The sequence below is a fragment of the Natator depressus genome, chromosome 24 (genome assembly GCF_965152275.1).
Source record: "Natator depressus isolate rNatDep1 chromosome 24, rNatDep2.hap1, whole genome shotgun sequence".
In the NCBI taxonomy this organism is placed as follows: Eukaryota; Metazoa; Chordata; order Testudines; family Cheloniidae; genus Natator; species Natator depressus.
The window spans coordinates 8,267,456-8,291,912 of NC_134257.1; the positions used below are offsets into that span (position 1 = coordinate 8,267,456).

The 24,457-nt window shown below is 52.5% G+C and overlaps 2 protein-coding genes across 5 annotated transcripts; both read left to right on the forward strand.

Annotated features, from left to right (window-relative positions):
- The first annotated feature begins 106 nt into the window (after nucleotides 1-106).
- On the forward strand, nucleotides 107-10,428 carry LOC141977169 (acyl-coenzyme A thioesterase THEM4-like). 3 transcript variants are annotated; one of them, XM_074938512.1, is made up of 7 exons: nucleotides 107-344; nucleotides 934-1,094; nucleotides 3,560-3,719; nucleotides 5,119-5,284; nucleotides 5,421-5,531; nucleotides 6,413-6,537; nucleotides 7,434-10,428. In XM_074938512.1, exons 2-7 carry the CDS (start codon nucleotides 939-941, stop codon nucleotides 7,490-7,492), a joined length of 777 nt encoding a protein of 258 aa, XP_074794613.1. In that variant the 5' UTR covers nucleotides 107-344; nucleotides 934-938; the 3' UTR covers nucleotides 7,493-10,428. The 3 variants fall into 3 exon arrangements, with proteins under 3 accessions (XP_074794613.1, XP_074794612.1, XP_074794614.1); XM_074938511.1 differs by having other exon boundaries at nucleotides 107-279; XM_074938513.1 differs by having other exon boundaries at nucleotides 107-279; nucleotides 937-1,094.
- Nucleotides 7,744-24,457, forward strand: C2CD4D (C2 calcium dependent domain containing 4D). Of its 2 annotated transcripts, none has more exons than XM_074938510.1 (2): nucleotides 7,744-7,836; nucleotides 23,182-24,457. In XM_074938510.1, exon 2 carries the CDS (start codon nucleotides 23,300-23,302, stop codon nucleotides 24,455-24,457), a length of 1,158 nt encoding a protein of 385 aa, XP_074794611.1. In that variant the 5' UTR covers nucleotides 7,744-7,836; nucleotides 23,182-23,299. The 2 variants fall into 2 exon arrangements, with proteins under 2 accessions (XP_074794611.1, XP_074794610.1); XM_074938509.1 differs by lacking the exon at nucleotides 7,744-7,836 and adding an exon at nucleotides 21,411-21,565.

Below are 24,457 nucleotides of genomic sequence, written 5' to 3' on the forward strand. Positions count from 1 at the left end.
CTCTGCGCTCCTCCCCCCCCCCGTTCCCATGGCAAGAGGGAAGAAGGCGCTGGAAGGGGCGGAGCTGCGTCCTGCCGGGGCGCGTGGCGTCACGCCGTTTGAACGTCCGAGCCGGCACCCGCTCGTGAGGTGACGTTGGGTCGCTGGTGCAGCTCGCGGGCGGGAGGAGGAGGGGAGCTGAGGGGCGAGCGGAGCCGACCCGAACCCGCAGCTCGCCTCAGAGGGCCGGGTCAGGGGTCAGTAGAAGAAGCTGCCGCCGCCTCCTGCACTGGGTCAGAGGTCAGTGGAAAGCCCCCCCCCTCCGCTGGGGTCAGAGGTCATCCTAGAGCCACCCTGGGTCAAAGGTCAGTGGGGGAGCCCGCCCTCCATCGCTGCTGGGCCAGGAGGTCACTCCAGGGTCAGAGGTCACTCAGGTGCCCTGGGGCAAAGGTCACCGTGAAGGTCAGGAGGGTGTCCCTCCGCCCTGCCCCCCCAGTCCCTTAGGACACCCACCAGTTGTGGGTTTCCCCTTCCTCACCAGTTGCTGCTGCAGCCTGGCCTGGCCTGGGGGCCTGAGCCGCAAGGCAGGCCCCCTCCAGCCCCCCTTTCAGACCAGTGGTGCAGCTCCGAGCCAGAAAGCCCGTGCTGGCGGGTTAGAGCCTGGCTGGGACTAGTCCAGCCCTTGCTGCGCAGCTCCTGGCGGAAGGGACGGGATTGCCCCCGAATCCCCATCCTGCCTCCACCGAGCACCGTGGAATTACCCAAGATGCTGCTAGCGAGCAGTTGTGAAAACAGCTTCTGGTGGGTCGGCCCCTTCTGATGCTGCTAAAAGCCTGAGGCGAGCGAGTCCTGCTCATTGGACCCGGCTGCATCACCAGCCTGTGTTACGACAGAGATGACATTCGAGGGCTGCGTTGGCAGAGCAAGGCTCAGTGTTTGCTATCTCTGCCCTAGAAGCCATGTGGAGGAATTGTGTTAGGTTGGCAAGGGGGCTTGGTCGCAGTGCAGTCCTCCGTCTGGATCCAAAGGTGTCACGCTGCGGTGTCGTTCGAGGGTTAAGTCCAACTGTCTCATGCAGTCCAACAGCCCCATGCAGTCTGCTCTGGAACTCTGTGGTGAGTATCGCTTCCCAGTTTGAGAGATGCATGAACTGAGCAGGGGACGGAGCCAGAAGCCAAGAGGTTTTTAATCTCAACTCTGACCCTGACTCTGTTGGTGGCCTTGGACATATCACTTAAGCCGGTCAAAAGGGGCCACTCATCCACGATGATTCAATTTCTGGGTGCCCAACTTGGGGTCTGCTTTTCAGGGGTGCTGAACATCTCCCAGTGACTCTGCAGTTGTAGGTGCTCAGGATTATGAAAATTAGGCCACAGTGTGTCAGCTTGTACTCACAGATGTTGAGGAGCCTAAAATCAGTGGCTAGTCTTAATTTCTCAACCTGTCTGCCTCCCAGTTCCCTATCATTTGAAGAGGGAGAGAAATGTCTTGGGAAAAAAGCTTTCCTACCCTATGGCAAAAGGCATTATATAATCACCAGGTAGTATTAGTGGTCGTAAATTTTGAAAACCACTGAGTTAGACGGTTCAGCTTCCTCCTGTCTAATCATTTTATACAGCACGGAACTGCAGTGCAGATATATGCTTTTAAAGTGAATCTTCTCTTGCCTACCCATCTAATGGTTCAGTTGGCTGAAAACACCTCTGATGCAACAGAGAAGACAAAACGGAGAGAAATGGCTTTTAGTCATTCCCTTATTATCTTGGTGAAAGCTGTATGTTTGTTTAAAATGTGTTCTGTACTAAGAAGATGAATGAGTGACCCTGTTTGCCAGGCTACTGTGAGGAAATTATAGGAATCTGCAGGCAGATGGCTAACAATTGCAATTATCTGAAAACAATCAGAGGAAGAATTCTTGTCTGGAATATGAAGCGTTATGAATACCATGTTATAACAAAGCTGCTTTTGCCTTTCTTAAATATAACAAATCAGTATAATCAGAATTTCATTTGCTACATTAAACCTTTTCTTGAGTATCTCATAGGTTGCTCTATGTGATGAATTATGTACCACCTTCACTTCTGTTCCTTAGAACAGTCACAGAAGACTTTATGCCAATAAAATCACATGAAGGCATTTTTAATCCAATACCTAGCTTGGAAATATTTCTATCAGATAATGTGATTAACACATTAGTACTACCTTTGTTACAGGCAGCAGTCTCCTGAATAATAACACACTATAGTATTTGGGCCAAAACTTGAGGTTTGAAGACTAAAGAGCAATAGAAAAGTTTCCACAGGCTTTGATTGTTTTTCTTCAAATGAAGAGTTAATTTTTAAAACCAAACTTTGATCTGCTAGGGTTTGTAACCTGGTAGCAGAAGTGCTAAAATTTAAAGTGATTGTAATCAAAAGCAAAACTGACTTTATTGATCTGAGATGCATTCAGTCAGCAAAGCATCCATAATGACTGTAAATTGGATTTGGAAACTTGTAAGTTAAGTTTAAAAAAAAAAAAAAAAGGCATTTAACTGTGAGTCTGTGTTTATACTGCTATATCTTGCCTCCCCATTAAAGTATCCTCTGCTTACTTGGGGACAAAAATTATATACTGCTGACTCGATGCCATTTGCTAATTGCATCCAGTGCAGGAGGAACTACTGCTTTTCTACCCTGGAAAGAGTGTTCAGAATATTTGGCTCATTGTGTCTAACTAGAACTAATTTCGCTAGCTAACCGCTGGACAAGGTGGGGGTCTGAAGACTGAGTGTGGACCACACCAGTCTTCAAATATGTGAAAGACTGTTAGAGTACAATGACCAGTTGTTCTCCATGTCCCCTGAAAGTAGGATAAGATGTAATTGGCTTAATCTGTAGCAAAGGAGACTGAAGTTAGATGTTAGCAATCCTTATAGTCAGCAGGTTTTTCTAAGCATTGGAATAAGTTGCCTGGGGAGGTTTTGGAATCCCTATCATTGGAGGTTTTTAAGAACCTGTTAGACAAACTAATACTTAATTCTGCCATGAGTGCAGGGACTGGACTAGATGACCTTTCGAGGTCCCTTCCAGTCCTATGATTCTATGAAACACCTGTCAGGGATGGTTTAGGTGTACTTAGTGCTGCCTCAGTGTGAGGGAGCTGGACTAGAAGACCTGTCAAGGTCCCTTCGAACCTTAGATATCTATGATGACTTATGTGACTCTGGATTTGTGTGTCAGTTTATTCTGTCTTCTGGCTGCTTCTGAAAACCTGTTCAGTGTTCACTAGATAAATAACAGTATCCCATTGCATCATTGCATGGAAACCTTCTCACAGGAAGTAAATGGAGAATGATGTTTTCGAAAAGGGGATGCAGTCAGTGCACCTTTCAAAATGGTCCTGTTAGACCCTATGCAAAAAGGAAACCCAGCACAAAGCAGGCAGATTGCATTTACAACTGTCTGGATCTCTGCCTTGTCAAATGGCATGGATTAAAGTTTTCATGGTGCTTTGAAGGCTCAAAGTGCTAGATGCATGTTTATCAGGATTATTAGGAGATGGTCACCAGCTTCACAGTATCTCAACAATTTCTTTTCAGACCTGGCTCTCTCAGGCCAGAAAGTCGAAGGATTATGCCCTCCCCAACTCCAGCTGGAGCCAGGACATGATGGATTTGTATAACAGGTTCCTGGAGATGTGTAAAGATGGGACATGGAAAAGGATTCCTTCCTACGGCAATAGTGTTGATCATATACCAGGCAAGGCTTTCTTGTGTGTGTGTGTGTGTGTGTGTGTGTGTGTGCGCGTGTGTGTGTGCGTGTGTCTTCCTCTGCAATTCTGGATCAAGTATTCACCCTACTTCCTTTACCTTGTCTGGTATGTGTTGGGGTTGCTATTAAAGCCATGAAGAAACGCACTGGTTCACAGGCTTGAGTTTTCCTCCACCAACGCTAGTGTAAATTCAGAATAGTGCTAGCGGGTACCGTTGTAACTGAGGGGAAAATCAGACCCCCTATCTTTACCCTGAGATCCTTTTTTTGTTTTGTTACCACTAACCATCTCACATTCCTGTTGCCACCTCCTGGGTAGAGTGTAAATATCAACCCCAGCTCTGGCAAACAATGTCTGTTCACTCTCCTATTTGTAAGTGCCTGTTCTGGATCAGACCAATGAGCCATCCTGTCTCTGACAGTGACTAGTAATACACCCTCTTTCCCCTAGAGCGAATAACTATGCAAAGATGGTAGTTTCATCCCAACCCCAAGCAGCTGACGGCTCAGTTTAGATCCTGAACCCTGAGGGTTGATATCTGTTATTACGCCTCTATCCAGCTAGTGTTACTCTGGAGAATAGTTTCTTTATTTCTGTCCATGACTAATCTTTTTGAATCCTGCCCCTATAATATCTTGTGTCCAGCATTTCCAGAAGTCAGTTACCAAATGTAACATCATAAAATTCCCTTCCCCTTAAATTTCCTTGTGTATTTTGGTTTGTATCTAAACGTTCCCCTTCCCTCTGTGCAGTCCAAACTGCAAATGTTGTGGTTAGCTGTTTCTCCTGCAACTGTCTCTGTGTTTCTTTCCACGCCGCCCTTTAGGCATGGAATATGCTTCCAGTCTGCCAAACCACTGTCCCCTCCTGCAGACTCATGTCCTTGGAGGCGTGCATAGGAAATGAGTCAATAATGGTACATTAAAAACAAAAACTCTTTCTTCCTTGTCTCCCTTCCTCTGAGCTTCCCATTGCATCCCGTGAACTCTGGGCCTGTCTGTGTTTTGTGGCTGGCTCAGCAGTAAGCGCATTGTCCCAGCTTATCAAACGGCAAATGTAAACATTTCACCTCTGTTCTAGTGCAGGAGAACTAGAAAGTGAAACTGACTAGCCGGGCTTTACAGTTCAACCCAATTAAATCTGAAAACCATCCGTAGTGGAAATGTTAGGCTTGTAACATTCTGACTCGTAATAATCCATGGGGTCATTAGCCACACACGTAAGGGCTTTAGGCCCAGATCCACAAAGGTATTCAGGCTCCTAACGTCATCCGCTGAAATTTTCATGCATCTGGGCCTTCGTTTTTAGCCTGGTGCTGTGCCTTTAATGCCTAACAGCTCTGCACCTTGCCGCTCATTTGTTGTCACTTTTTTTCCACCCAACTAGAATCGCTGAAGCTAGCGCCTGAAAAGGAGCAGAAGGAAACCCGCCTCTTCCCCAGAAACATGGATACAGAAGGACTGGGCTTCGAATATGCCATGTTCCTTAACCCATCTGAGAAAAGGATGGTGTGTCTGTTCCAGCCGGGCCCCTATCTGGCAGGGCATCCGGGGTGAGGAGGTCCCGTTAATTGTCCTACCCGAGAGTGGTGATCCGCTTAACCGCAATTGACTGGGGTGGGAGAGCAGCAGCACTCAGGAGATTATGTTCAACCCTTTCTTATGTCACCTTCCCAATCTGCCTTTCAGGTTTGCCCATGGGGGCTCCACGGCAACGATCATTGACAGCACTGTTGGGGGCTGCGCTATATTTGTTGCTGGCAGGGTGATGACTGCTAACCTCAGTATAAACTACAGGAAGTAAGTGAATTAATGCTTCTGTGTAGCCTCAGGACTTACCCATAAAATCAGGGGCCTACGACAGTGCAAAGAGACTGTAAGTGCTTCGGGGCAGGGCCCATCTCCTGGGTCAGTGTTTGGGGAGCACCTAGCGCCGTGGGTCCACGACTAGGGGTCAGATAATGATAACGTCAATTGCGTCCTGCTCTGGAATGGTTTGACAACTTGGTACTCTTAGGTTTATAGCCCTGTTCATTCAGAAAGATCTAAGTATGCTTCCAGCTCAGTCAATGTACTATTGATCAGGCACTAGGGAATCAGTCGCCCCTCTACCACGTCCAGACAAGCCTTTCTGAGGAACAGTGGGCTTGCAGTTAAGGCACTGGATCGGGATCTGGGTTCAGACTCCCTTTAAGACCCTGGGAAGCCACTAGATCTCTCTGTGCCTCTGCTCCCCATCTGTAAAATGGGGACATCACCTTTCTACCTCACTGGGGTGTTGTGAGGATAGTCACATCCTCCTAGGTACTCCTCAGAACAAGAGCTGGTTAGCTTCTGTACTCAGTAGAGCGGTGTGCTATCTAGGATGGCTCTGCAGGCACTGAAGTGACCGTGTGGGTGAGGATGTGATGTCAGAGTAAAAGCTGATGTTAAGAACCACTGCTTAGACTGTCTGTGCTTGCTGGGTGATAGAGCTTACGTGTTAAGACTGTGTTCTCAACTTTAACCCGAGCTTAATGAAATTCTCTTCTAGGAAGTTTTGGATTGCTTCCCCCACCACTAAAGTGCTGCCACCTCTGGGGTGGAACGCGGTGGCTGTTTAACAGCTCGCAGATGTGCTACTCTATGGCATAGGACAGGAAGTGGAATCTCACTAACAATCAGCTGTTTTCTTCTCGCAGCCCCATTCCGCTGGGCTCGGTGGTCTTGGTGGACAGCAAAGTGGACCAAGTCGAGGGAAGGAAAGTGTTTCTGTCCTGTCAAGTCAGGAGCATCGATGGCCAAACGCTTCATGCAGAGGCAACCGGTAAGGATCATGTGGCTGGCTTTAATAGATGAAGCAGAACCTGTGGACACTTGGCCCCTGGGCAGTCAGGTAGGGGGGCCTCAGACTTTCTGTCCCAGTGGAGATAGCTTTGTGTGGGGAACAGAAACGGTATCTGGTATAGCGTGTGCCTTCCCACACTGGTACCTGGACATGACCACAATGAATAAACTCCTTGTGACGTGGAGTCCTGTTTGCTTCCCCTCCTCCCCCATCTCCAAGAACCATCTGTCTCTAGGTGACCCAGTCTAGATGCTCTGGATGGGTCATCAGTGAGGGGTGAGCCAGGGCCTTGTACTCTAAAAGCACCAGCCTCAGCAGCAGCAGGCTCAAAAGTCTGTGAACCAGCCACTAGAGGGCAGCAAAGACCTATCAAAGTGCAGTGCTCAGTGCAACCTGCTAGCCAGCCCTGTCCCATTGAAGTCAGAGCAACTTCTCTGGTGCAGGGCTCCTCGCTAGCAGATCATGCTGTAGGATTGAGGCCTTGACCTGGTCTCATCACTGTGTAAGGTACAGGCTGGCTGAAGCAGTAGGGAAATACCCAGCACTGGCCCTTGCTGCTTGCTTTGCAGAGACCGACTGCAGCTCCAAGCCTCTGTCCCTTTCACAACCTGGGTGGAAGCTGCAGGGTCCCCCTATGTGTACTGCCCTGGAGAGCTGTCAAAGGACAAACCACTTGGCAAAGCGGAGCGAGTTGGGTGTCTCCAGAAGAGCAGTTGTGCTCTTCCTGTCTGAGAACAGCCCTGTGCCATAGATTGCAGAGCACAGGCAGACACTTCCTCTCCTTTTGAAGTCCCGGGCCCTGCACACACATGGCTCTCCGGTTGCCATGGCTGTTCTGAGCTGACGCTTCCATCCTTTCTTCCATCCTGTTTTAGCCCTGTTTATCCAGCTGAATTCCACAAAGTCCCTGCAGCAGCAGATGAGCTCCCAGTGAGTCGTCTTGGCCTGTCGGACGACCAGGCTGCAGCCGAGCCCACTACAGCCTCTCCGGTCGCTAATTCTCTGCTCTTATCTCTTCTGTTCTGAAAAGAGAGCTCTGCCCTGGACTTCTCCTGAGTAACAGTGATATGGTGCAGATTCTTCTGCATTCATCGACTTTGGGGGGGCCTCTCTTAAGGCCACCTCTGCCCATTGGGCTCCACTACAGCTGTTGTGTCGTCCCACCCTCAGCTGGCCGGTCAATTTCTGATTAACCTCCGAACATGAAGGTCCCATTCTTTGCCTGCTGTACCGGGAACTGCTGATGGGAGTTGGTGCCGTCTGTGGACTTCAGAGACAGTGAGCTCTGCATGTTATTGTGTGTTATCAGGTGTTTTATCAAAGGACAAATGTGATAAACCCTTGGTCAGCCATTTCCTGCACTGCAAGCATGTAGATTCTCTCAGCTCCTACACGTATTTCTTACTGTTGTCTTCCATTTTGTCTTGTCTGCTGAGGAAACTTGCGTGCTATCTTGTGGTTCAGCATGCTGTCTATCCTTCACAGCATACGTGATCTACATGCCTCGGGATGGGTAATGGGTTTTGAAACCTTATGCGCCAGTTCAGGTCTAGTTCTACTAGACAGGGTGATCCAGACCCAAGTTGTATCTTATCCTCTTGGCTGTGACCCATTCTCCTTTAGCATGGAGAAGTGGGGGGGGGGGGGGGATTTGTCTTCCATGCCTAAAAGGAGGTAACGTAGAACATAATTTGTCCCTGTCATTGGAACTTAGTGGACAGATCTGTTTAGTGACGCGCGAGCCAGAAGAGAAACCAGCTCCTGCTCTCGTAAGCTCTGCAGAGCCAACTCAGGAATTAAAAAGTAGATCTGAGTCCAATTATGGGATAGATCTATGGCATTGGAAGGCACTATCATGGAAGAGTCACCGCAGAGACATTTTTAGGGCTGATTGAAAGTTTTCAGTCAAAACCTTTTTCTTTTTCATGGAAAATCGGGCCTTTGATCAAACAAAACGTTTGCAGAATGCCTCTGCTTTCCACAGCAGCCTTAAGTGTTTTCCATCAGAAAATGGAAGGCTGGAATGGAAATGATTTTGATTCCGAAATGCCGTTCTGTATGGGCCAGGATCCCCAGCCAGATTACGTCTTCCATAATGCAGCGCAGCCATGCAGCTGCCCTGAAGTGGGGCTTGCCTCACAAGGAGACTAGAAGCGTGAGGCATCACAGCAGCATTTCACAATCGCTCTATTTTGTTAGCAACAGATCTTAGTCAGGCCAAATCTCTTTCCTCTTTAGCAGCTTCCTTCTCCAGGGCCCCAATCCTACAATGAGCAGATCTTGGAGCACCAAGTTTGCTGCTGATGTGTGACCTTAACAATCAGTAGCCAGCGCACGGCCTTCTTTCCTTTGGGAGTGAGCTGTCATGGAGGGGTGGGAGGGAGAGGAGAACAGGATGGGGGGAGGCAAACTCCTGGATTCCCTTCTGAACTCTGCCACTGCCTCAAGTGATCATGGGCAAGTCACTTACCCTCTGTGCCTTGGTTTCCCTACCTGTAAAATAAGGGTTGATTAAACTCTTCTGTCCTGGGAGAACAGTGAAGGTTAATTCATCTCTGTCAAGCACTAGAAATGCTAATTATTTATAGTAGATCTTTAGTTGCGTCTGGGATATCAGGCAAAGAAATCATTAATGGAGGCAAAAGAAGTAATATATACAATCTTATTTATTTTTGAAGTTAACTGACTGCAGTCTTGCTACATTAGTGAGAGAATAGAAGGTGTTTTGCAGAAGCCTCCTGAGGAGTTTGCTTGTAGCTACCCTTAAAGCTAATCTTGAATGGGATTTGAATTTGCTCACTAAAGAGTAGCAGTGATTTTTGCCTGTGCCTGCCACTGAAAGTTTGCGTTTGTGAGACCCAGGGATTTACGCTCCTTGCTATGAAGGGGAAGGCTTTCAGGACAACTTTAAATCCTGAGGGGAAAGGGTTTGTTTGTCTTTTAAACATCTCACCTTGTGGGAAATCTCACCTCAACAGTGTTGTCCTGGTAGTGTTGCTTCTCCAATCCTGCAGCTGCTCCACTTCTGCAACTAGACGGAGCTAATCAGCTGTAGGAGCTTATCCCGGAACCGAGTGAAGGAGCACTTTCTGTTCCTCAGTCCAGGCAGATCAAAGAACTCCCATATGTTTGGATGGGGGGCATATGTATTTATTTTAAGTTCTGTAAATGAGCATTCACTGCCAGTAACTCACATACTCTATGGAGTCACAATGTGAACCAACAATGGGAGAACTGCCCACAGCTGGCACCATGGAAGTATTAGGGTAGATTGGGCTCTGGCATCTCTGCCATGGTGCTGTTTATCCCTGCTCGGTTTAGAGACCACCATGGTTTAAAACTGCCTGAACCTGAGCTGTGTCCACACTCCTGCAATTACTATACTAATGGTGGGAGAATGCTTCTAAAAATTGTCACCTTAGACACAGCCTAGTGCAGAGTGCTCCATAGGAGAAGCAGAGCATGAAAGTGACCAGGCTAGGTCCACCTTCAGAACTGCTTGAAGAACAAAAGAAAACACAGGGCAGCAACACGGCAAATCGGATCAGGTCGTGAAACTGGAATAATTGTTAGGCTCTCAGCCAGTGCCAAGAATGCTGGTAAGGAAATCTCTCAACAACTGATTGAGGCTCAAACAGAAGGACTCAATTGGGCTGTGACATGAATTGACTTATTGTTCTTCACCCAGTGCGCAGGGTTTAAAAACTTGAAATTTGCTCTCTCAAATATCCCGGTGCCTGGGTGGGGAGTTCATCTTGGTTTTGAGTTGGATTGTTATCTTGTTTGTCACTGTTTGGAGCATCTCCATTTGAAGGGATGGTTTCTGCAATCTAAAAGGGGCATGACCAATCAGGAATAAAGATGTTTATTTTAGAACAGATATGTGCTGGTCCTTTTTAGTTTATTTTTCTTTCCCCTCTTGCATGGAACTGTGGCCGGGTGAACCTTCTGAACAGCATTGCTTTCGGGTTGTGCTGTTCTGCAGTAAGCTGCCTGGAGAGGGGTGGGTTTGTTTTTAATAATAATTAGGGGTTTCCTGGTCTCTGCTGCTCTCTGTTGTTATTGCAGAAGCACCTAGAGGCACCAATCAGGTGCTGTGCAGACACACAACATGAAGATGGTCCCCGCCCTAATGAATGGGCGTAAAATATAAGACGAGAGAGCAGTAGCTACCTGGCTTTCTTATGTGTACTGCCAGCAGTGCCCTCCCTCCTGCCAAACGCTCCGGGATGTCTTCTCTAGGTAATACATCACAACCCTAGGACTCACCCTAGGGTAGAGGTGGGCAAACTACGGCCTGCGGGCCATATCCGGCCCGCGGGGCCGTCCTACCCGGCCCCTGAGCTCCTGGCTGGGAAGGCTCGCCCCCGGCCCCTCCCCTGCTGTCCCCCCTCCCCTGCAGCTATGCCACCGCGCGTGCTCTGGGTGGCAGGGCTGCAAGCTCCTGCAGGGCAGCGTGGCGGTGGGGCTGGCTCCGGCCGGGCGGTGTGGCTGCCAGTCCTGCTGCTCTGAGCAGCATGGTAAGGGGGCTGCGGGCGGATGGGGGGGGGAGGGGTGTTCAAAAGGCGTGGGAGTCCCAGGGGGCCTGTCAGATGGTGGGGGGTTTGGATAGGGGTCGGGGAGCAGGGCGGGGGGGTTGGATAGGGGGTGGGGTCCTGGGGGGGTGGTTAGGGTCAGGGGGTCTCAGGAGGGGCAGTCAGGGGACAAGGGTTGGGGAGGGTTGGATGGGTCGGGGAGTCTGAGGGGGAGCAGTAGGGGGAGAGAAGTGGGAGGGGGTCGGATGGGGGCGGGGTCAGGCTGTTTGGGGAGGCACAGCCTTCCCCACCTGGCCCTCCATACAGTTTTGCAACCCCAATGTGGCCCTCGGGCCAAAAAGCTTGCCCACCCCTGGATTGCCAGGCTGGAGTAGACCCAATGTCCATCTAGCCCAGTATCCTATTTCTGACAGTGGCCAGCATGACATCTGAAGACAGCATCCGAACCCCCCAGTAGCAGATGTGGGATAATCTGCCTCCCCCATCGGCTCTCATCCTGATCCCTAACAAATAGATTCATGAACCCTGAAGCATAAGGCTTAACCTCCCTCCTAAAGTGGTTGATCCTATGAACTATACTAGCTCTGGCCAGTCCTGTTAGCCATGTCGGTGTCCAGTCCCTCTTAGAATCTACGCGATTCAAAGTGTGATCATCTCTGGCCTGTGCTATGCAGACTAGACCTGGCCTGACTGACACACAGGGCTGTCTGTGCTGTACCGGGCGCTCCCTCACTGCCAGTAACTGGAGGCACTTAACACAGTTGTAAAAGCTGGAGTGAGCGCATCCCCACCTTTGTTCTTCTTTCTCAGAGGCTGATCCTGAGGGGAAAGAACAAACATTTGTAGCCTTGATCAAACATGGGGGAGGGTCGGGTCTGTGCCAGCCTTTCCACCAGTGTTGAATTACTTTGTGTTAATTGGGTCTCTCTTAACTCAAGGTACGAAGGAAGTATAGTGAAGATAAGTCCATGCCCAATTGTTTCCCCGCACACAGCACCACGAGGAAGGTAGTGCTGCCTAGGGGATAGAGCACCCAAGTGTGACAAAAAGTGCTGGGAATTATTATTACTACATCGTTATTACATGCAATAAAGGCCTTGTCTACGCTTAAAAGTTTTGCCGCATCAGCTGTGCTGGTAGAATTAAAGCAGCAGCCCTGCCTTGTGTAGACACTAGGACATCTGTCTAAAAGTGCCTATGCTGCTGGAGTGTGATCCGATTTGGGGACGGGAGGTAAGCCAGGCTGCTCTCAAGTGCCCTATAATGGTATTAGTGTGTCCACACTGAGGCTTTTATCAGTATAGCTACGGTGGTACAATAGCAGAGCCCATCCCAATGTAACGTAGAACAGGCTTAAGCCTTTTGTATAAGCCTGCGTCCACACTAGGAAAAAGGATGCTCCCTTTCCCACGTGTTAACACGCTAAACCCTAGCGAAGACAAGGCAGCTTGTAGTTTTCACCTGTGTTAGCAGATCCTGGTAAACAACCGGGGAGCGTAGGGTTTATTCTCGACCGGCTAATGCGTGGCAGAATGCCAGCTACCAGGGCGTTGCTAGGATTTTGGGGAGAATGAGGAAATATCTGTATTATTTGCTATGAACACGGTGTACAGCTCTGTGTGCGGTAGGGTGGGGTAGGATGGGTTACTTGCTGTGGCCTTAGATCAAAAGCAGCTGTTAGGGGAGCCAAGCAGGAAAGATTAAACAATGGCCCCGAGAAGGGACCATCCCTATGGACACTGGAACACAATAGCCAGGATTAGAGCCATGAAGAGGTGACTCCAGCTGATGTGGCTGCACCTCCAGAAGTCCCAGCGACACACCCAGGGGAGCGTGGTGCCATTGAGAACGCAGTAACCTAGGCAGGGCTTTGCCGTGTGGCTGTTCCCGCCCAGGCTAGGCCAAGCCAGGTACCAATCGCCAGCGATAACCCCACAGTGAAGACGTACTGTTGTTGATGTCAGCAGCGTTCTTGGTGCTGTGCAATACACCCAACTAAAGACACTTCCTGCACCAGAGCCAGAGAACGGAGGGTGCAATGGGGAAGCAGGAGGGAGGAAAGCAGGACGCTGGGAGGATTTTATTTTAATATATTAAGCCGCAACAGCGTGTTTTTTAGGCCAGAGCTGAAGCGGGAGAGGGTGGTGGCTGGTAAACAGGGGTTGGATGGCGCTCAGCATGGAAAAGATGTTCTCTCCTTGTCAGGTGCTTTCTGGTACTGCTCCATGGTCTCCCAGGGGAGCAGTGGACTTGTTTTGACCAAACTGGGGAAAGGAAGTTGGAAAGCAGGGATTGGGTTTGCCTTTAAACCTCTGGGGCTTGAGGCAAGGGGCTGCTGGGAACAGCGGATCCCTTTCTGGAGCAGGCCAGCAGATGGGAAGCTGGATGGGCGTGACGATGATCGCGTCGGAAGCCGGAGTTTGGGAGTTAGAGGCTAGTGGCTGTAGGTGGCGGGTTCAAAGCCGGCTCGGGTGCATATGGACTCTCATTAAACTCCCTTCTACCATGCTGCCTATTTAAAAAAACCCTCACCAGTGGCTAGGCAGCTGCCGTGCTGTGAGTGTGGCTTTCTATGCAGGCTAATATTGTCTCATTGTCTAATTTCCAAGAGGAGTGGGGCAGGCTTCCCCATCTGCCGGACTTTATTCACCTGCTGTCCTACACATCGAGTGTAAGCCTTTTGGAGCAGGGGCTGGCTCTGTTCTGGGCTTGTACGGCACCTAGCGACGAAGCACTCTGGTCTACCATTGAGGGGAACCGCATGTTTAGAGAGCAGTGCCTGGTGGGTTTTCAAAGGGTGCCTAACTCCCATGGAAAACAGCCCAAAGGCTTTGTACACAGATGACCTGTTTCACCAGGGCACCTTTCCTGTGTACCTGGCAGCAGCCTAAATGCTTGGGCCAATGGACAGGGCATGTGAAGCCAAAGCTGAGGAGGTTCGCGCTTATCCTGGGAGTGTTTTGGATGAGGACAGAGGTTCGGTGCTTTGGGAAATCCCATTAGGTGCCTCTCTGCATCTTTAGGCACATAAATACCTTTGTAACCTGGCCTTGGGGCGCAGCTGTGATACAAATAATAGCAATTGAAGATTAGAAGCATAGCAATATCCGGCTGGAAGGGACCTCGGGAGGCCAGCTAGTCAAACCCCCTGCACTGAGCCAGGGCCAAGTAAACCTAGAGCATCCCTGACGGGCGTTTGTCCAACCTGTTCTTAAAAACCTCCAGTGACGGGGATCCACAACTTCCCTTGGACGCCTGTTCCAGAGCTGAACTACCCTGAGAGTTAGAAACGTTTTCATAATCTCAGTCTAACCTAAATCTCCCTGGCTGCAAAGTAAGCCCGTTGCTTCTTGTCCTACCTCCAGTGGACCTGGAGAACAACAGATGGTTGTCCTCTTCACATATTTGAAGACTGTTATCAGGTCCCCCCAATGTGTCTTCTTTTCTCAACACTAAACCTGCCTGTTTGTTTTTTTTATAACCTTCCCTCACAAGTCAGGGTTTCTAAACCTTTGATCATTTTTGTTTCTCTCTTCTGGACTCTCTCCAGTTTTCCCACATACTTCCAAAAGGGTGGCACCCAGACCTGGACACAGGTCTCCGGTTGAGACCTCACCAGTGCTGAGTAGACTGGGGAAATGACCTCCCATGTCTTACGTGTGACACTCCTGTTGATACACCCCAGGATGATATTAGTCTTTTTTACACCTGCATCACATTGTTGACTCGTTGTCGACCCCGACTGCGGGCAGCTGTTCAGAGGTGAAATGAGCCTGTTCTCTTAAGCTGGAGCTCATCAGATGGGCGTCACCCTCCCAAAACTTCCCCCAGTGACCGATCCCTTCGTTGGTTGCTGCAGCAGAGATGCCTTGGACTGAATGAGTTAACCCCCCTGCCCACTCAGTGTGCCGCAGCGGGGGCTCGATTTGGGGAGCACGGGGTCAGCTTGCCCTGCTCCCGCTTGGAGATGTACAGGGCGAGCTCGAATGCTCTCACTCCAGCACTTCGCTATGGGAAATCGGTGTTGCTCCATTGAGATCAGCGGCGCTGTGCCGTCTACATCCCTGGTGCATTTGCCATGGAGTTACCTGGCTAGTGCACAGTCTTAACGAGGCAAGCCCCCCTTGCTGAGAGGCCTGTGCTGAATGATCGCTGGAGCGTTCGGCCCAGCAGGTGCTGCGGAGATTCCTTGAAGACATTCGTTTGGGTCTCAGTTCTCAAACTGAGCTCAGCGCCCTCCCCTCCCCCCGTCTTCCTTGTTGCGTGTGCTGTTTGGCTTGTACGCCTTTCCTGTTACACGTAGAGCAAACACGTCCCTCGGAGAAGGGATTAAGGGCTGCGTTAACAACAAAACCAGCTGCTGCTGCTCAGAACAGTGCAGCTTAGAGAAGAACTTCTGGGGCTGGGAGTTTCCAAGGGATATTAGCACTCCAATTCCCGCTGATCTGGGCCCTTGTTTGCCCGGTGCACTGTCTGCGCAATAGGAGAAGGGGAGTTCAGTGGGGCAGCATTTCCAGGGTTTATTTAACCAGACCTCCTCCGTTCCCTGCTGCCAGCCTGTTCCCAACACACACAGCGTCAGCGACGTTGGGAAGAATTTGACCTATATCAGTGAGGTGGTGACTTAAAAATGGCCCGAAGCCACAGTCTAGGCCAGGGGTCTCAAACTCAATTTCCCTTAGGGCCAGGGCCAGTCCTCAAATCCTCCCAGCGGGCCAGTAAGGTCACTGAAGATGGTGTTCAGACAAGAAAACGGTTATATTTGTATTTTTTTATTTCGAATTTCTTAGAACTAATAAAACTGTCATACAACTTGATACAATTCTTCCCCTGCCAGAGAGGTTTTTAGTGTTTGCCAGACACCCGGCAACGCTTCCGTTCTGTCAGTTTGTTGATGTTTGGGCTCAGAGACGTAGCAGTTGAAACCTGCAGGATTGCAGCAAGGTGGGCATCAGATAGTTGTGTTCGGGATTTTGATGCTGCCGCCATGGCTGACTCTGCCTGGCGACTAGTGATGGTATCGCTGTCCCTCTCCCCCAGCCAATGGGAGCTGTGCCTGCGGGGGGGGCGGTGCCTGCAGCAGACAGAGCCAGAAGCGTGTCTGCCTGCGTCTCTCCTCCACGGGCTGCAGTGGGGAGGTTCTCGGGCCGCAGATGGCCTGCGGGCTGGGACTTTGACACCGTGATCTAGGCGTTCCTCCTCCTAAAGGTCATGATTTTCTGAGCCCCTGCCCGCCACGTGGTGCTGCAATCCTTGCTTCAGGACTGAAAGGGGACAGAGGGATGGCTCATTTAGCCTCGTTCATTGACAAGGTTGAAGTCTCGGACGAAAGGCCGCTTGTCTGGCCTCGTCTTAACCTCCCTCCTGTTTCAAAAGCATCTTCCCCCCCAGCCGGGGCCGGGGTCCTGCCTCCTGAATGGGAGGCATGAAACTGAGTCCCTGCACAGCGGCGCGGGAGGGTAGAGCCTAGCAGTAACTTTGCTCAGAAACTCATGCGGTCAAAGGAGTAAGTGTGTGCCAATCTGGCTCAGGCTAGGCCAGATGGGAGCCTACGCTGGTATCTCCAGCTACTGTGCCTGTGGTACCCGGCTGATCTCTAGAGCCGGTCCTCCCTTGGCCAGGGAGCTTAGGGGTCTCCTAATATATCAGGCTCTTCAGGCAATCTCCTCTCCCTGCCATAGGCCGAGATCCAGACTACCTGCCTGGGTGGGTGTTGAAAGGGCCACTGTTAGGACAGTGAAGCCAGGTCAAAGCACATCGTTCCTATGAAGTTCAGCGGCTGCAAAGAGACGCCTATGACGTTCCCTGCTGCCATTAAAGGCTCAGAGGATGTCACCTCCAGGTGAGCCCGTGAGCTGGTTGGCAGCCAGAAAGCAGATGCCAATCGCTTGGCAAAGAGAGCAGAGAAGCCAAGCCCAATCTTTCCTTCCCGCAATGGCATCACACCAGCGGCGGACCTGGTCTGGTTGTGTCCCCCGAGCGCTTGGTGTGTTGGGTTTCACCTGCTGCATTCATCGGCAGGAACACATTAGCGTGTCCCAGTTGGCATTGTGTCCGAATATCGTCCCGAACAGACCTCCATTGTACGGAGCCGGTACGATGCTGCTTGAAGCTGCTGCCATCTCTCACAGTGGACAGAAGTGCCCACGCAATATCTGCGCTGAGCAGCTCCTCGGCTTCACTTCGATGCCCACCAAGCCCCAGCGCCTGTGTGTGTCTATGGAAATGACACAGACATCAGCCTACAGAGCACCTTAAAGCACAGAACGTGCCTCTTCCATCCCAGCTCTGCCAAGGACCTTGGCTGCTACCAGGAAAACTCCAGGGCCTGCTGGAAGAAGACTTTTTCCTCTGGTCTGCACTGGTAGGACGTAGCCTAAGAATGGCCCCACTGGGTCAGACCAATGGTCCATCTAGCCCAGTACCCTGTCTTCCGACAGTGGCCAATGCCAGGTGCCCCAGAGGGAATGAACAGAACAGGAAATCATCAAGTGATCCATCCCCTGTCACCCATTCCCAGCTTCTGGCAAACAGAGGCAAGGGACACCATTCCTACCCATCCTGGCTAATATCCATTGGTGGACCTGTCCTCCATGAATTTATCTAGTTCTTTTTTGAACCCTGTTATACTCTTGGCCTTCACAACATCCTCTGGCAAGGAGTTCCACAGGTTGACTGTGTGTTCTGTGAAGAAATACTTCCTTTTGTTCGTTTTAAACCTGCTGCCTATTAATTTCATTTGGTGACCCCCTTGTTCTTGTGTTCTGAGAAGGAGTCAATAACACTTCCTTATTTACTTTCTCCACACCAGTCATGATTTTATAGACCTCTATCATATCCCCCATCTTTTCCAAGCTGAAAAGTCCCAGTCTTATTAATCTCTCCTCATATGAAAGCTGTTCCACACCCCTAATAATTTTTGTTGGCCTTTTCTGAACCTTTCTAGATCTTTTTTGTGATGGGATGACCACATCTGCACGCTGTATTCAAGATATGGGCGTACCATGGATTTATAGAGAGGCAATATGATATTTTCTGTCTTCTTATCTCTCCCTTTCTGAATGATGCCCAACGTTCACCGTCTCAGTGATGTCTGATTTAGTTGGATGATTTAGTTGGGGATTGGTCCTGCTTTGAGCAGGGGGTTGGACTAGATGACCTCCTGAGGTCCCTTCCAACCCTGATATTCCATTCTATGATTCTGCAGAACACTGGGGGCTTGGAGGGGAGGGAGATGAGAGATGAACTATTTTGTTTCTATTTCTGTGGACGTTCTTATACCGCACTCATCACCGCAGTATCTGAGCGAGCAGCATGACTAATATCTGTCTCGTGTGGCTTGGTTGCTCATCCTGTCCCCCAGGGGAGATGTGTGTGCAGTGGAGTGTCTGGTTTTGGTAGCACACACGTGGCTCTGTGGTAGAGAAGGCAGGTCAGAGAAATGTCCCTTGCTCTTGGATGGGCCTTAGTTCCTGAGGGAGTCGTTCCACAATCTGGGATTGGCCCCCGGAGAAAGTTCTGCTCCTGCTCAGACGCGTACACCATCTGTACAGCACCCTGTGTGTCAGGGGAGCGAAGTTATCGCCCACAGTCTTCATCCTGCGGAGTCAGGCTCTGTCAGCCTCCCCGGGCCCAGGTCATGGAGCGCCTTGAAGAGGAGGAGCGAGACCTTGACTGGGATTTGCTAGTCAGTGGGGAGCCGGCGCCGCGAGCGGAGGATGGGTGCGATGAGCTTGCGACAGCCTGTGTTGCTGAGGAGATGCTCAGTGCTCTGGGGTGCTGAAGTCTTCGTGCCCAGGTCTGCCCGATGCTGCAGCAGAGCTGAGGGGTGACCAAAGCAGGACTAAGTGAGGCCAGGTCATCATCCATCAGGGTGGGATGGTGTCTCCTAGCGGAGCAGAAATGGCAGAAAGTGTCACTTGCATGATCCAGCCTCATCCCCCTCCCATAATCACTCCCACCCCAGGCCAAAATTTTGGCAAGGAAGCTTTCGGGGAGGCCTCCATTTCTGGGTCCAGATTCTCAGCGAGCGTCTGCAAAGCAAGTTAGAGTCAGAGTCTAAAATCAGCAGGGACCCCCCACAACACTGCGTCTGACCTGGGCATCACAGGCCACCAAACCCCACCCACGTCACCCTCGTATGGAGCCCAGCCACCTGGATTAGACGCAAGTCTCACAGCCCTTCAGAGACTAAGCTCATGTGGGCCACGGGAGGCAGAGCCTGAGGTCCCTGCCATGGCAAGGGGTGATGAGGTGAGATATGCCCTGTGACCCGTGCCACATGCTGGCAGGGAAGGCGAACTTTCTCCCCCTGCACCCAGTCCTTGCCAGTCAGACCCCAGGGGAAGATTCTGAAAGTGACAATCCATATGAGATGCTTAACGTGTTCATCTAAGGCCAGCCCGGACCATCATGATCAGCTGCTCTCACCTCCTGCCTGGCCTAGGCCCAAGATTCCTGCTCCAAATCTGGGACTTCTGGTTGAGCCAGAAGCCGATCTTCCAGAAGCCATCCCGTCTTGCTCTACCGGCTCCCAAAGATGGTGAATCCTCCCTGTCTATCAGTTAGTGCCCCTCCCTCTGTCAGTGCTGGACTGTCTGAAAATCTCCTTTCTTTGTCACCCTTTTGCAACACTGGGCCAACTTCAGGCGCACCTTAAGCAGGTCTGTCTATGGTTTTTATACAGCCCCCATCACCCTCATCTTGAAGCACCTCCCAGTCTTTAATGTAGTTATTTTCATAGCCTCCGCTGTAAAGCAGGGCAGTGCTCTTAGCCTCATGGGACACACGGGGAAACTGAGGCACAGTGCAACTCTGGGATTTGCCTTGGGTCATGCTGGGAGTCTGTGGCAGAGCGGGGAATTGAGCCCAGGTTTCCCACAAGGCAGATGAGCACCCTAAGCCCTGTTAGCCTTCCCATACCCAGCTAGCTCAGCCAAGAATCTCAGGGAAGGTGCTGCTATGATCTACCAAGAGGCACAAAGGTTCTGTGCATGTCCCAAATGCAGCAGTGAAATCCAGCCAAAAAAGCCTCTTTGTCCTGTGTTATTGGATGTGACCCAGTGCAACCTTGGGCAGCGTGAGGGGAACAAAGCCCTAAGAAGAAGTGGCATCAAATTAGTCAAAGTCTGTCAAGCGTTCGATAAGGGGAGGGAGGAAAGATGCAAACAAGCGCTGCAGGGGCTAGTGAGATGGGCCTGGGCCTGGACCAGGAAAGGGCTAGCACGGGCACTGGAAGGGCAAACTGTCCCCACGCTGATCAGCGGGGACAGCTCTTAGGAGAGGTCAGTCGTCATGGCCCATTCGGCTGCCAATGGACAAAATCGCAACAGAGGTTTTCCAACGTGGCCGCCTGCCCATGGCGTGGGGGCTGAGACCCGGCAACTTCTTTCCCTGAGCAGCCACCGGCCAGCAGAGCCTTCCCGTCGCTGCCAGCCGGCGCCGGATTCAAATCCAGCCGCCAACGGCTCGGCGCGGTGTCTCATTACGAATCCAACGAATTCTGCCAAGGAACCGCACTGCCCTGCAGCGCGCTACTGTTTGGCCAGCACCGCCCTCAGCGAGGCAGGATGCAGCTCCCTTTGGTGTGAAGCCGGAAGGAGCAGGGCCAGGGGATCAGCCTCAGGTAAACGGGGAACCTGCTCTTTGCTCCTTCCCCAGAGGATTATCCTATTAGTGCAACTAACCACTGCCAGCCGGGATTCAACCCTGGGCCTCCTCAGCCAAAATAAGCTATGTAGAGATTACAGGGATTTAGGCCATTATGTTTGGGGGGAAGGGGGAGATATTCACCACTAACTTCAAAAGCTGGGACAAGTGATGTTAGCATGCGGCTAATGTCAGCATGCGGCGATAGTAGGCTCTTATTCTCTATGTGAGTGTGACGTAACTGAGCCATGCGCTCCATTCATCAGGGCCGTGGAGCCCTGCGGGGAGGGTCAGGAACGCCGCCTTCTCTGGTGCCCTCCACCTTGCAGGAGAAGCGGCATTTCAGGGCATCGGGATTGGAGTCGGGAGATTTGAACCCAGCACCCTGGCAAGCGCAGCAAGCGACTCCAGCAGGGGGAAGAAAATACCCTTTGTACCGCTCCTCCCAGCCATGTTGCCTGAGGCACCCTTCCCTGGTAACACAGGAGAAACAAACTTGATAAAGTGCCCAGCCACGAACTGGAAACAAAGGCATCTTGCCTGCCGCAAGTGGTGTCTGTGCTGAGCCAGGCTGCGGCCAAGGGGCTGCTTCCTTCCTTCCTCAATCCATGCGTCATCATAAATATCCAGCACTTACTCTTTATAAAGGAGCCCCCTGCTGGGGAGTGAATCTGCAAGCACTGGGCTCCTTGTCTTCCTTCCCAGCAGCTGGCTAACTAAGAGAGTGACTCTGGGAGCCAAGCGCTATAAACCCAGTGGCAAAGGCTGGTGGTTCCCAGCTGCTCTGGCGAGCGTGAAGCTGAGCTCCCTGCTGAGGAGAGCAGGTAAGGACGGGGGATGTAGTTCTGGGCCAAGCTTTGATCCCACTTTGAAGAGGGAGCTGTTTACACCAGAGAACTTTTCCAGCTTGGCTTGTACAGGGGTGGGAGAGAAAACCGGCCAGGATGCAGTGAGGGGCTTTGATGGCAGGTAATTCAGGCCTGGGGTGGCAGGAGAGATGGGAATGGCGGGTGCAGTTTCTAAGCATTTTTTTTTTTTATCTTAGTGACATGACTGATTACCCTTTGGCGAGGCAGCGCTGGCCGCTCCCCCGGCCAAGGCGTCTGGGGGAGACACACGGCCTTTCAGAGCAGTGCCACCCCAGGGCTCAGCAGTGCAGAGGACGGAGGGCTCTCCCTGTGGGTTTGGGTTGGGAAACGGAAATTGGGGCCTGCTGGCTTTGCAGATGTGTGTTGGGGGGGGGCAGGATGTGTGGTTTAAGAGCTTTTAAAAATCTCTCATTGCTATTGACAAAAACAACTCCAGTATTTTAAAATATCAGCACTGCTGATTAAAGCAGATGGGGGCCGGGAGTTAGGACTCCTGACTTCTAGTTGTAGCTCTGGGAGGAGAATGGGGCTAGCAGATTGGAGCTGGTGATGCTGGGAGTCAGGACTCCTGGGTTCTATCCCCAGCTTTCAGACAAGAGTAGAGTACAGTGAGGTGGAGCAGGGAGCCAAGGCTCCTGAGATACGGAGGCAGTGCTGTCTAGTACCTACAGTCCTGCAAACCTAGGTTCTAGTCCCACTGGGTAATGTTCCGGGAATCCCTGCTCCTCTCTGCCACAGTTACCCCATCTGTGAAATGGGCACAATGATATGTGAGGATTAATCCACGTTTGAGACCCTCCAGCCAAGGGCTAGACAGGTGCCACGAGTCGGCTGGTCCTTCTTTGCCACTTGAGCGACGGGGCAGATTCTTCCATCCCACCTGAACCACTATGAGCCTCTCTGGCTATTAAAACACGAGGCCACCGTATCAGGGCCCTAGCCCTTTGGTCCATGGCCCAGGCCCCTAGCACGGCTCCGCCCTGCCCCGAGAGATTACTGCCAGCCCAGGGACTCTGGAATCTAAGCAGCTGGATGGGTTTCTAGCAGAGGAAAACACCCGTTTGCGAGGGGCCACGGAGATGTTTGCTGGGCCCAAGGACGTCACTGCTCTGCCATGAGACGGCGCCTGGCTCCTTTCTCCAGCTGTGCTGCCTGAGCGCCACCCTTTGGGCCAGGGCATCATCTGCCCCCTTCCCCCCAGCTCCTTGCACGCAGGGCAGGAGCGCCCAGCTGCCCTTGGGCGTGAGCCGTGCTCCGTCAGTAGCGGGTCCCAGGAGTCATTTGCCTTGAGGGGGCTGCTGGCTGGGGGGTAGCTGCTGTGAGATGAGTGCCGTAGGGGTCTGCACGGCATGAGCACTGGTGCTAGCGTTTGCCTCGGCAAAGGCTCCAGGGCTGTAAGGCGCAATAGAGCCCAGCCACTGCCCGCAACAGCTCTGAATCCCTTCCCCACCCCCAGCCCCACTTCAGAAGCAGCTCTCTAGGGTGAGGAGGGGACAGGGGCCTCCAGGGCTGGCGATCCAGCCCCTTGCCACCCTCCAAGGCTTTAACATGCTACTTCTGGTTCTCCCTAGGAAGCTTTTGACTCCAGGCCCAGGATCAGGTTTCCTCCTGGGGGGGGAGCTGCCCAGTGACCTGCTCCCCGGTGGCTGACTCTCTGCCCCCGCTCCCTCAGCCCCTGACTCCACCGAGATGTTTCTCTCCAGACAGAGGGCCACGAGCAAGAAGCCGGGTCTGCTGCCCACCTGTCCCAACGTCCTCACCCCTGACCGGATCCCCAAGTTTTTCATCCCCCCCAAACTCTCCACCTTGTATGGCAGAGCCCCGGGCGGGAGCCCCGGTTCCCAGCAGAGCCCCCAAGGGCCCGGGAGCCCAGAGACACACATCGCTCTGATCAGAGCCGCCGATCAGCATGTCATCCACACACAGGGCCGGCACCAGGACTCTGCGGCCAGGGCAGAGGGTGAGGCTGGCCAGCAGCTCCCCCCTGCCTGCTCCATGCCCCACCTCCTCAGCCCGGGGGACTTCCCCCTCCTGCCCGAGAGCCCGCACACACGCCGAAGGGAGTCCATATTTCACACCATGTGTCCCCCCCACCGCATCTCCCTCGACCTCTCCCCAGAGCCCGGCGCCAGGCTCTTGCCCCCGGAGCTGCGGCCCTGGTGGCCCGTCTCCCAGCCTGGCGCCTTGGACAGTGACACGACCCCCTCTGCAGGTTCCTCGCCCTTCGGCTCCCCGGTGCTGGGGCACTCGCTCGCCTGCCAGGCCCACTGGGGCCAGCCCCTCTGCAGCCGCACCCCGGATGCCCAGGTGATGGGCCGGGCCAGCTCGCTGTCTGCCGAGGAAGCCAGCTCTACGGATGACAGCCCCAGCTTCCCACGCCGACAGGCCGGGCCCAGCTGGGGGGCAGCGGCCAGGTTGGCCCCGCCACCCTTCTTCCCCTTGTACTTCATCTGCCGCCCCACGCCAGTGGCCCAGGAGAACACGGTGGCGCTGAGCCGAGGTGGGCGCCTGCATCTCTCCTCCGAGTACGTCCCGGCCAGCAGGCGCCTGCGCGTCCGGCTGGTCAGCGCCGAAGGCCTCTACCCGCGGCCCTGCGACCCCCGGCACGTCGGCTGCTGCGTGGCCCTGCAGCTGCGACCGGGCAAGGCGCAGAAGCAGCGCAGTGCCGTGGTCAAGAGGAGCCGGAGCCCAATCTTCAACGAGGACTTCTTCTTCGAGGGCCTGGCACCCCACGAGCTGCCCGGCCGCCACCTCAGGCTCAAGGTGCTCAACGCGGGCTGCGGCGTGAGGCGGGACGCCGTCCTGGGCGAGGCCGAGGTGCCGCTGCCTGCCCTGCTGCCCCCCTAG